This window comes from Euprymna scolopes, chromosome 4 (genome assembly GCF_053919585.1).
Source record: "Euprymna scolopes isolate OS-2025 chromosome 4, ASM5391958v1, whole genome shotgun sequence".
Taxonomy (NCBI): Eukaryota; Metazoa; Mollusca; class Cephalopoda; order Sepiida; family Sepiolidae; genus Euprymna; species Euprymna scolopes.
The window spans coordinates 180,361,696-180,374,265 of NC_136485.1; the positions used below are offsets into that span (position 1 = coordinate 180,361,696).

General features: G+C 32.3%; 1 protein-coding gene across 2 annotated transcripts in view; it reads left to right on the forward strand.

The window, feature by feature from the left end:
- LOC145270461 (uncharacterized) overlaps window positions 1-12,570 on the forward strand; it is a 198,696-nt gene that overhangs the window by 64,106 nt on the left and 122,020 nt on the right. For both annotated transcript variants that reach the window (XM_080126098.1, XM_080126103.1), the window contains exon 3: window positions 182-1,205. In XM_080126098.1, coding sequence (XP_079982224.1) covers window positions 182-1,205 — 1,024 coding nt within the window. The remainder of the gene's footprint in view (window positions 1-181; window positions 1,206-12,570) is intronic.

Consider the following 12,570-nt stretch of genomic DNA (forward strand, 5'->3'; position numbering starts at 1 on the left):
AACAGATGAAAATGGCAATAACCAAGACAAAGAAAATTATTCAAAATTGTAAAATGCAGATTGTATGAGAAGGCCTGCTTCAAAATTTATACTTTTATATTGAACATTTCGAAAATCCAACATTGTTAAAATCGTTTTCACTTTAAACCTTTTTATTGATTAATAATACTTTTATTTTTAGGCCTAGAAAGAGAACAGCAGTCTCGTATTGAATCGTCAGCACTGGTTACCAGCTATTCCGTTTCATCAGAGGAGAAAATCCCTACCTTAAATGAAGAGCCGTTTGCAAACGACTCTTCATCCACTTCGCAAGCATCGGTAGTGCCGCCAGTTGCGACACCAACTCGCCAAAAATGCTCTCGAAAGCAGGCTACTTCTGCTGTCGCTTCAATGGATGATACCAACAACAGATGGTCTGACAATGCAGTGTTAACCATAACCAGTCCAAACACAAACTGTATTCGAGAGAAATCTACTCTCGAAATATCAAAAGATCCAGAATTGGATTCTTCTGTCATCATATCATCTGAAACTCCATGTCCGGCCACACAGGCAGAAGAAAGCTATACGGATAATTCTATAAACTATAATGAGTCAGTTGCCCTCACGGACAACGTTGATGGCAGCTTACAGTGTAGTAGCAGTGAACTTAACAATTCTAAGTCACCTAAAGCAGCAGAAGCAGATACCGTGAATAACAATAAATCTTGCGTGGAATGTCATACGTTACAGACGCAGGTAAGTAGTACGAAAACAGGTCGAGGGAGACCAAAATTATTGTCACCCGAACATTCGCCTGATTCAAAAAATGCTGTTGAAAAAATAAAGCGTAAACTGGTCAATAAAAGTGTTCAGCGTTTGCATAAAGCTGGCCAAGCAAGGACGAGAGCTGATCGGTTGTTGTGTGGTGAAACTTTACAAACGTCTAAAGCACAATCTGAGTTGGCTATCGTTAACGATACGAGTGTAGTGACCATTGATGGTCAGCAGGCTAAATCAGCTGTGATTTATGAGGGGAATAGTGAAAAGTGCAATACGGACTCAGATGGACGAATTAGTATGGACACTTGCAATGAATCTGTGATAGAATCTGTCCAGTCAGAAAATGAGCCGCGGTCAACCATGCACAGGAAACGTAAACGGAGTACCACTGGAGATATTAGCTGTACAAAACCTAAGAGGAAAAGACAAGATTGCATCACCAGGTAAATAAGATGTCTTTTTCATTATTTATTCATTTTTATATATATATATATATATATATAATGACAAAAGTCTATATTGGAAATTATCGGGATGTTGACCATCTTACCATTTATTTCTTTACGTTGAAATGCACAATTCTTGACAGCACCTGTTGCATAGCACAGAATAATTCATTTAATCAAAATTCAAAAATTGACATAATAGTTACTTGGATGATTGTGTGCTATAAAACAGATGCTGTCAAGAATTGTGCATCTCAGCATACTTAAAGAAATAAAAGGTAAGATGGTCAACATCTTGAAATTTGGAATGTAGACTTTTGTATGCTCTGTAGTTATATTGAGCTTCATAAATTAAAGGACGGTATAAATGAAAGGTGAAATATAATTAAATAAACATTTCTCCACATACACACACACACACACACACACGCACACGCACACACACATATATATATATATGCTTGAGTATGAAAACTGATAATTATGAAGCTTAAATAATTGTGTCAATTAATTTTGACTTTAATTTTATTAGTATATGAACATTACTGGCATTTTAATATATTAAAATTTTGGTTAAAAAAAATATTAATAAAGTATATAAATATGTATTAATGTTGATGACTAATTGGTAATCAGAAAAATCAGAACATTTTAGTATCGGAATCGGAAAAGTTTGAACCTAATTTCCGATTACATAAACGATTCTTTTAATTTTTTTCATTACAAAAAAAATATGAAACAAACACACATGTATTTATTCATTAGAAGTTGTTCATTCACAGCATAAGACTAAGGACCAGTTATGAATTCCATTCCCAGATTTAGTATTGACTCTCTAATTCTAATTCATTTTTTAATTAGTCAATTATGGTAAACAAAGTAAACATTCTAGAGTTCACTTGCCTATTCTCTTAGTAAACCTTTTTGTGTCTATTTGCTAAACACCTCTATGTCACTTCTCAGCAAGTTCACGGTTAAATATTAAAAGATTTCAAATGCTATGGACAAGTTTTTCAATATCGCCAGTGCCGGCTTAACACCGCTGTTGTCTACTCATCAGTTTCTGAAATAATTAATTTTATTTTATGTTTTTACTTTTAAAACAGTATCAGTAATAATTTTGGAATAGTCCCGTCACTATATATATATATACATGGCACAATCACATTGACACTGTTTTTCACCAAAGTTAAGCAAGAATGAACCTGACCAGCACCAGATAGGTGACTATTTAGGAATGCTAAGTACTGTATGTACTGTGTAGAAATTTTCAAGTTGATATTTGGTTTGGGGGCACGTTTAACTCACTCAGAGAGATGCACCCACAGTCTTTGTTAAGACATGCATTTAGGAGTAGGAAAACTCTAATGTAAAACCTGAGATTGTCTGTCTGTTCTGTCTTGTGACAGTCATTGCACTGACTGAGATTAGCAGTTGTACTAAAAAGTGTGAATGGTTCTACACAAAGTCTTTACCACTATAAAAAATCATTTGTGTAGATTTCCGAACAACTTAGTTGTTAATTTTTATTTATTGCGGACTATTATTCTTATCTTTATTAGTTGTTGTTTCACTAATAAAGATGAGAATAATAGTCCGCAATAAATAAAAATTGATATAAATAATACTCATCTCAATAATGAATTCCAATTAAAATAATATATAACTTAGTTGTTGTGGCGGACATCATATGTCGTAATCAACATGAGTAGCTATCATATATATATATATATATATATATATATATATGTGCGTGTGTGTGTACTTACATATATTTGTATGAATACAATGTGTAAAGATTACAAAATGTCATTTTTAAATGCAAAATAGTCTTTTAATATCTTTCCTCAGACTGGAAATTTATTTTCATCAAAGATTTCCAAAACCAAATATAGCGCACTATTAAATCTTGTTTTCTAATTGAGTAATATGTTTTTTGGCACAAATTATCTTATCAGGTTAAAAAAGAATCACATAATACAGAATTTTTAAACTAAACTAGATGAATTCGGAAATAATGGTAAAATGATGAATTTACAGGGACTTTTGGGGGTCTATGTGATAGAATATTTAAAAGAATTTCATCTTATATTCATGGTATATATTCTGTGAGATTGTCAGATTTTGTGCAGATATGTATGTATGTATGCATGTATGTAAAAATTTACTTGCCTCCTCACAAGTCAAAGATAGACACATTTTGTTTTTTTTCTTTTGTTTTTTGTTTTTTTTTGTTTTTTTCTGGGAAAATCCATCTCCCAAAAGGGTCACTCTGTATTGGAAGAAAAATAAAAATTGTCTCAATCTAGGATGATTTTTTCTTCACTGAGCAAGGAAGACAGAATAGACTAAGTGCAACATCAAAACACATACTACATTCCGATGAGCAATACCACACCATTTTTTTTTTTTCTTAGATCGAATAAACTCAAATCAAGCATTTAGACAAGAGCATAAAAAAACAAAGAGATAATATCTTTAGTTTTTTAAAATCTGCTCATCAGAACTGGAGTTATGACCATTCAAAGTATCAAAATATATGTGCTTCACTGGACATTTTGCCTTAAGTCAGTTCTATTCAAAGGCATATTAGCTCGTGACTGAAAATGGTAGGAAATTTGCACAATTTACAGACTAACCCATCTTTAAAAAGTTATATCTTCAGATCTTTTTAAGATATGATGAAATTTTGAACATATTATCATAATACCATGAAGATTCAGTTGGTGTTATTTATGACAATCTCACTTGGTAACTTATGGACTAATTAATTAGCATATTTCAGTTTCATTTTAAAGGCTTTAAGTAGAAACATCATAAAAACAGCTAAGAAAAATGGTAAGTAAGGCTTTATCATTATAGGAAGTTTTATTCTGATGGACATTATCATTTGTCATTCTCACATCATGAAAAATCCAAGATGGCGACCTGTAAATCCAAAATGGCCATCACGATGTGGCCATTGTCGGTTATTCTTTTTCCAAGAATTTATTTTTTAAAAATATTCTTTACTTTCCATAATCAAAAACTTATGTTTTCTTAATAACAAAAATAAAATGAATACTTCATGTTCATAAGTTAGTCGATGAACACTTTGATTACAGATTTTTTTTTTTTTTGCATGTGTCACAATGCACAACAATTCTCATATTTATATGCGTTTGTCACTATTTCTATCGACTCGTGCATAAGAAGTTTTTATCCAATTCTTTTCAAATTTTAGGACAAAAGAAATTAATATATTCACTATCAAATAACGTTTGAACACAGTTTCTGTCTTTACTTATCTTTGTACTACAAAGCGTCAACTTTGAGATATTCTAACTTTTGACTGGAAAGATGTACGTGTTGTGTTCAAATTCCATAGCAAAGACAATTCTTTTCTCTGATTAGCTAAAAAAAAAAAAAACTAGAAACATCGTCGACCAGTACAACTTGTGTTTGAAGTATTTATGTGAACACACTCCGCCTGCTTATTTGCAAAAAGTGATCTACTGCCAGCGGCCATGCTATGCTGTATGTTTTATCGTTAATAGTCAGATTTAAGTAGTGATTTCTTCGAGTATACAAATCACAACAAAAATATAAAAATATCATTTTAAAGTAACTTGTGAATCCAGTTATATAAGTTTTATTTTGATGGAAGTAGAAGAAATGTACTTATTACTGATTTAAAGTCAAATTAAGTAGCAGTGTGCGCGTTGTCCAGTGCTGAAAGTTATGGTTTCTGGTATTGCTATTCTGATCCCAACCAAAAGACATGTATGTATATAGGACTATTTTCAGTTTTAAGAAATGTAAGATACCTCTTGTAAGAGTGTTTGCGCAGGGAGTCTATAGTAAAGTAAGATTTACACAATTCTCAACTGTCTCCCTTGAACCAGTATTGCTCTAGTCCATTAGCAAGGAGAAATCCAAAATAGCTGAAAACAATGCAGAAAGAACCAGAGATGTTATTTAAGAGTTTCCTTTCTTCTAGACTAGTTGCACAACCAAGACTTAAGGGTTTAGTCTACTCTACTATTTGATTCATAACTGAGAGGAGAATATCTGAATTCATACGTTTTATCTTTTCAAAGATTATTAGTGAAAGTAATGTAATAGGCTTGACAGAACCCAAATCCAGCATGCTGAGTCAGAGACCATACATATAAGCACCACACTATATATCACGCCACACTTCTCCCTCGTTTTTTTTTTTTTTCGTATGATTTTGTTCTAGCTGGATATGGGGCATCCCCATCTTGCTGGATGTCAGATGTTCACCTGCTATCTCATACATTTCAACCAAAAGATCTTTTTAAGATTCTAGTTGTCCTTTTAAGTGCAATTGTTTGTATCTTTCTTGCGCTTTGTTGACCAGGTATATTTGTCAAATAATTTTTTTAAATTCTTTTTCATGAGTTCAGTTGCTCCTATAATTACTGAAATGATGGAGATCTTCCCAAGATTCCAGTTTCTTTTCAAGTCACGTGTGTGTGTGTGTTTGTGTGTATATTATTATTATTATTATTAAGGACTCTATTATGATATCCTTCCTTACAAATAGAGATTTATAACAATAAGTATGTTAAGCTCCTTTTAATTTCAATTGATTTAACTCTTATGCACACATCTTTCTATAGTGTTCATATAATATCTCTCCATGCAACACATGTCCTCAACTCTCACTGATTAGTTTTCACATCAATACATCCTCACTGTGTATACATGCTTGATAGACTCTACCTTTAATCAATAATGGTAACACTCTGCTAGTTAGTAATGGCAGAATTTCTCTTAACTTACTCCATTCACTTTTAATTCTTGCAATCATACTAGCACCTGCTCCCCCCTGTGTTGCAATAGTATCACCAAAGTAATAACTTCTTGACAAACTTAATAGCTTAATAGCTACCATCCAGATATACTTTCTTAACCATCCCTATTATCTTACACTTCTTGCACATAGATTGGTTATCCTCTCAACCTATCAATAATTTCACTGCACTTACAAGAGACACCCTAAAATTTTCACAAGTGAGACAAAAGAAACAATTTTTTTTTTCCATTAAAATTTTTTTTTTTTACTGCACATGAAATTCAAATCAAATGAGAAACTTGCACGTTTTAGTCATCAGCTGAATTGTTTTTCATATAACTGAGAAAATATGTAGCCAGTCGAAAAGTGGTTTTTAAATGTAAAGCTTTTTTATTTCCTCCCAATTTTTTTTGTTTAATTGTACTTTCAAATCAAAAGTGAAAAAACAAAATAAAAATCAACATCGTCAATACAACTGGAATGATACCTGTATCAATGTACTCTATTCACCCATTTGGCATAACGATGTCTGCTAATGGGCCAGAAGACTAAATTTCAATCTTCAGTCAATACCAAAGAGTCAAAATTGATGCACCCTTGCTAAATACTCAGCCATATAAAGTGTGGATCAAGGGTAAATGGAACATCCAGAGAACAGAGTGATGAATGGTTGTCTAGAATTCTGCTATATAAATAATAAACAAAAAGAGACCGTATTGCATCTCCAGCTTGAAGAAACAAGGGCAGCTAACTCCACGATGATTCAAACTTGCTAGATTAGCCTTGTAATGTCTACAATTTCCCATTAATCATTTAAAATTGTTTAAAAAATAATTTTCCTTATAAAAATAAAACTACTTGATCAATTTACATAATTTTTGGAGTATGATCTTTTCATTCTGTCACAAGTACATGCTACATACATCTTACAGATTTTTCTGTATTTTTGTTTTTTAATATGGGGGGGGGGATTCTGGACAACCACCGAGTGGTGTCTTGCCTACATTTGTGTAGCCAATGAAAAGGAAGTCTTTGGGTCGCTCTCTATGGTCAGCTTGCTTACTACTTGACAGTCTTCTTTTGGTGTCTATTGTAATTGTTGTTGTGTACTTTGGTTAACTTGAATATAGTGATGATGACTTAATGTCACTGTTCCCTTTTTTGTTTTGTTTTTTGTTTTGTTTTTTTGTTTTGTTTTTTGTTTTGTTTTTTGCTAAATAAACGTAATGAGGCTATTGTTATTTATTACTTAAACCTTTTCTTTACTTTTTCTATAAAAGACAGTAATTCATAGTTTTGAGTGAGAAAAACAAATGGTTTACTACTTATTCAATAATCTATAGGTGTCTTTCTTGTGTCAACCACATTTAAAATTCAAATTTGTCAATGAGAGAAATTTCAAAAACTGATAAACTTTATGAAAAAGAAAATATGTGTCAACATATACCAAACTCTTTTGTAGCTTATCTTTTTACTTTATCAAAGTCTTAGGCTATCAATCATTCTGTGTATTTGTCGGCTCAATCTACTATGATTATTTGACATACACATATACACTTAAATCATATTCAGTTCTTGTCCAGCCATGACATATTCGAAAAAATAACAAATTGATCAAGTAGTTTTATTTCCAAATAAGAGAATCAAATTTTATTATGAGTAACTGAGAAATGACTGTCTCATTTGCCATTTTGAAAACAATCTCAAGAAACAAAAGGAGATAACTCAACAATAATTCATACTTGTTTGTTTGTTGTTTTTTTTTTTTTTTTGTAATGCCTACGAATTCCCATTAATCACTTAAAAATTATTTTGGCTTATAAAAATAAATTACTTGATCAATTTACGTAATTTTTTGAAATATGGTATTGTTTCATCACAGGCATGTACATTATACGGATTTTTCTTTATTTTTGTTTTTTTTAATATGGGAAATACTACACTAGAATCATTTTTCTTACTGTAAGTAATGTTTTATATACTTCTACAATCCTGTTCTCACTTACAATATTCTTCTTCTCCCACTTCTTGCACATCACTCTGATATAATTTATATTTAATTGTTCATTGTGTTACACTATACAAGTTAGCTATTCATACTGATAGGAGATTAACTACATTGCTTTGAGCATTTTCTTTTTTGTACAGCTATTTTTTTTCTTTTCAATTTCTAAAAAAAATTTTGATTTTTAAATTTTCAAACAGGATGTGGTGCTTGTTTATATTGGTGATCTTTTGAAGCAACGCATTTCATGTGAAAAAATTATTATATACTTATGTGTCATGGTGAAATTAGTATAAATTCGCAAAATTACAAAAACTGATCCTGTAGAAAAATAATTACAAGTAAAAAATAGAATTTATCAAATTATTGAATTTTATTGCATGTTTTAATTTGGAAGAACTTTATGACAAACTGACTTATCTCCCTTGACTTAAAGATCTGCCATTTTTAAACAGAACATAATTGTGAATGATTTTTTTTTGTTGTTGTTAAAAATACATCTAGCACATCTAGATTATTTTTAATAGTTTTTTAAATTGATGCTAATTTCACCATGACATATAAATATGTAATATATTCACCTGAAATGATTGGTTTAAAAATTACCAATAAACAAACACCCAAGATGTTTGGAGATGCTATGTCTTTTAAAAGGATATGATATACATTAGTTATGTTTAATACCAAAGCCGTATAAAAATTACATATATATATATATATTTTGAAGCTTACAATTTAAGTCATCTCATTCTGACTTAAAATTTATTGGTATATGAATGGTTACCGAATTATTTATAATTATATCTTTTTCTGTTGCTTTGTACTTGTCTTACAGTAGTTATCCATTCAGCCGTTTGATCTTTCTTGACCAAATTTTTAACTTAGTTGCGTTTCTTTCACTTTTGCTTCTTTTTCTTCATCTTTCTTTGTTGTTTCTGTTTGCATTAAAGGTCTATGAGTAATTTGTGTGTGTGTATGTATATGTATATATATATATATATATATATATATATATAAGCAGAAATTATTAAATATAATGGAGACTTTGCTTAATGATTCTTTTTTGATATTTTGATTTTCCATATAATCTTTTATATCAAAATTGAAAATATGGATGAAAATTCCATAGTTATCATGAGCGCTCATGATAAAGCAAAGTATCTCTGTTGTATTTAATAATATCTGCTTGAATGAAAAAATGCTGCCTCAGTATACCAATTTCATATATATATATATATATATAAATTTACATATTATCTTTTTAACAGAACCTATATATGATAAAGAGCTACCGAAAAACAAAAAAGTTTGATGCAAAAATAAAAATTTAATAAATTATAATATTCATCGTTCTGACGTGATTGCCATAAAAAGTTTGAAAAATAATATAAATAACAATTGAAATAGCTTCAAGTGATATTGAATGTTTCTTTTCATGAATGAGATCCTTCTCAAAAACATTTCTTATGTTTAGCGTCTCCCATTTTTAAATGATCAATAGTTCGCTGATTGTTAAAATGGCTTTTCTTTTATGTCATTAGTGTATCGATATTTACTATATAAAATCATATGCTCCCATGTCAGCAATCTGTTAAGGTATGGGGAGCCTTCAATAAGTTTCCAGACTTCAAAGTAATTTCCTCCGGCCCTAATGCACTTGTACCCTTCCAACAACTGGAAGATCCCATGGAAGTCCTCTTGTGTGAACGTGTCAATGACTCATCACAGCCTCTTTCATCTCAATTGTCTCATAATGACAGCTTCTCTGGCAGCAGTAGACCCAGCTTCCATCGCAGGTCACCAGAGCATCCAAAACTGCTGTCATGATGTCTTTCTTTCTGATCTTCTCTGAGTACTCTTGAGACAAACTTTGGGCAAATTTTTCATATCTTCAGTTTCTCACAAATAATTGTGTGTACAGTTACCACACTGACGTCACACTGTGGACTTAATTGTTTCTATAGACACACAACGGACCTTATCCATGAAATTCTTTATTTGGATAATCAACTCTGGTATTCTGACTTCCTTGCTCCTCTCACACCTCTCACAGACACTCTGCCTTCCTTGAATCTCTGGAGACAAAATGGTGTTGGCAGATTTGCAGAAATCAGTGAAGGCTGTATAGGTTGAACACTTCCAATTTTAACAAACAGGTACAACAGAAACAGGATGAACAGAACAAAATCACTGGAAGCACAAACAGGATACCTTAATTATGTAAATGCTCTCTCTTTGACGGAGTGGTCATTACTGGCCAGCAATGGCATTCTTCACAAATCATTGCCATTGACTCCACTTCTTTGCTATTCTGAGCAACTCGGCCATGCTAATGTCCACGATATCCTTCACGCTGTCTGACATTTTTGTTTTTGGTCTCCACATCCTCTTTTGCTAGTGGTTGTACCAAAGAGCGGATCTTTTATTAGGCCGTCTGTTCTGGCCACATGTCCTAAAATAGCGATTTCCTTTCGTTGTTGTCCAGCAGTCTTCAACATGGTGCAATCTTCTCCAGAACCCATTTGTAATGTAAATGGTGTCTGTGATTAAATTGCTAAAATCACTCATCTGCATCAATTATTCCAACTATTTGTTTACAAGTTGATGTTCTCATGTTTGTGGTGTTCTTGATTGTTTAGGAAAGCCATTACCCATTTTCCATCATAGACACTGTATATATGGTGGAAGAGCTTCATTTAATAAAGACAGCTATAGTAATTCATTTTGCATATCAGTTCCATTACGCACTATCAGGTATAGTGTTTTTCGTTCGGTATTGGAAATGAAATGGTGCCAGTAGACACACAGATTTCGCTGGGGACAGTATTGGTCAAACACTTCTAGCTTTTTGAGATCTGCAGCTCGTACCTGTCAAGTTTTGCAACCGTAGATAAAGATCATCCAGACAAGTGCTTGATAGATTCAGACTTTCGTGCATTATCTACTGAAGAAACTTCCCAATAAAATAATTATGTATAATAAACTTAGTAAAAAAAAAAAAAAAAAGTGACGTCAATACAAAAACTGTGACAGAAAAACAGATTTACAAGTTGAAAGAATTTGTGCATTCACTCAAATTATGGCACACCTTAAGGTATATCGAAGTGATCAAAATAGGTAAAAATGTTGATGTAAGGTAAAAAGGAAGTAAAATAATTAAAAATAGAAAAAAAATAAAAGAAAGATAAAATTATATTGAAAAATATCTTTTCATTTAATTTCATATATAGGCTGGTCCGAATGTCTTCTACAAAAAAGAAACAACAATAAAAAAACAAGTAATACAGCAATACAAAACACATGTCATGGATTCAGTTTATTTCATTTTAGAAGATAAAAACCAAATCAAAACAATGCAAGAACAAATTATACATTATATAAAGGACAGTTGTCTGTGTGTGTGGGGGTTCAGCTAAAAGTCAAACACTCACAGAAAGTTAGTATTTTCTTGGTTGGTGTTGCACTGGATGAATAATATTTAAGATTTAGAAAAATTTATTTATTCTCTAGGAGTTAACTAGGCTAGGTTTCGTCAAGCAGGGTAGTTTTTACAGTTATTATGTATACATCATCAATATCAGATGAAGATTTTGGATTGTCCTACAAGTTTGTTTAGGGCAAATCAGATTAGATAGGTGTTATGGTTTGCAATAAGCCATAAAGAAAACAGAACAACGGAATAGGGTTTAAACAATGTATTACTGGAACAATAACGTAAAAAGGTTACAACTGAAAAGAGTAGTAAACGTCACCGAGCAAGCGAGGGTCGCTCTGGTTTTTAATCGACACCTGGGATCAAAAGGTCTATGGTTTATATAATGGATAGAACAGTGTTCGACTGAGCTTCAATCTATGGTCCCCCCTCGCCAAACTTTCACAAGAAACACTCGTCTAGCTGTAAACACTATCAATAATTCCCCCCACTCTTTATCTGTGCCTAAACCTAAACGTAGATTTCATGAACAAAGCTTCTTTCTTAGAACTGCACGCCTGTGGAATTGTCTTCCGTCTTCCTGCTTTCCGGCTGACTACAATATGGTTGTCTTCAAGTCTAACGTAAATAAGTTCTTGATGAGCCGTTCCATATAAGTTATCAAATTTACCAAATTTTCATTACTAATGATTACTATATTGTCCCATTTCTACTGTACACTCTTTAACCCTTATCCTTGAGTGGCCTCTTGGCCTTGATAATGTGGTGATGCCTATGTAAAAAAAAAAAAAAAAAAGATTCCCCCACAGCACCCCCCTCCCCCTCCCAAGCTGATTTCCACGGTTGTGAAAATCAGTATTTCTTCCTTTTGGGGCAGACCACCAAGGGGTCTGTGCGCTTCCTCTTTCTGCCGGAGCGTCTCAGTTCTGACATCCCTTTTGGAGGGTCTATGTCAAAACAGTCATACAGTTTCAATCGCCTCACTGTCGTCCTGCGGTGGTTCTTCTTGATCCTTGTAGAAGTGTTTCCTAATTTGGTTCAGGTGCCTCTTATGTTGGAACTTTGGGCCCTGAATGATGTATGTAACATGGTCGATTCTTCGTAAGATTGTGCCCTGTTCCCA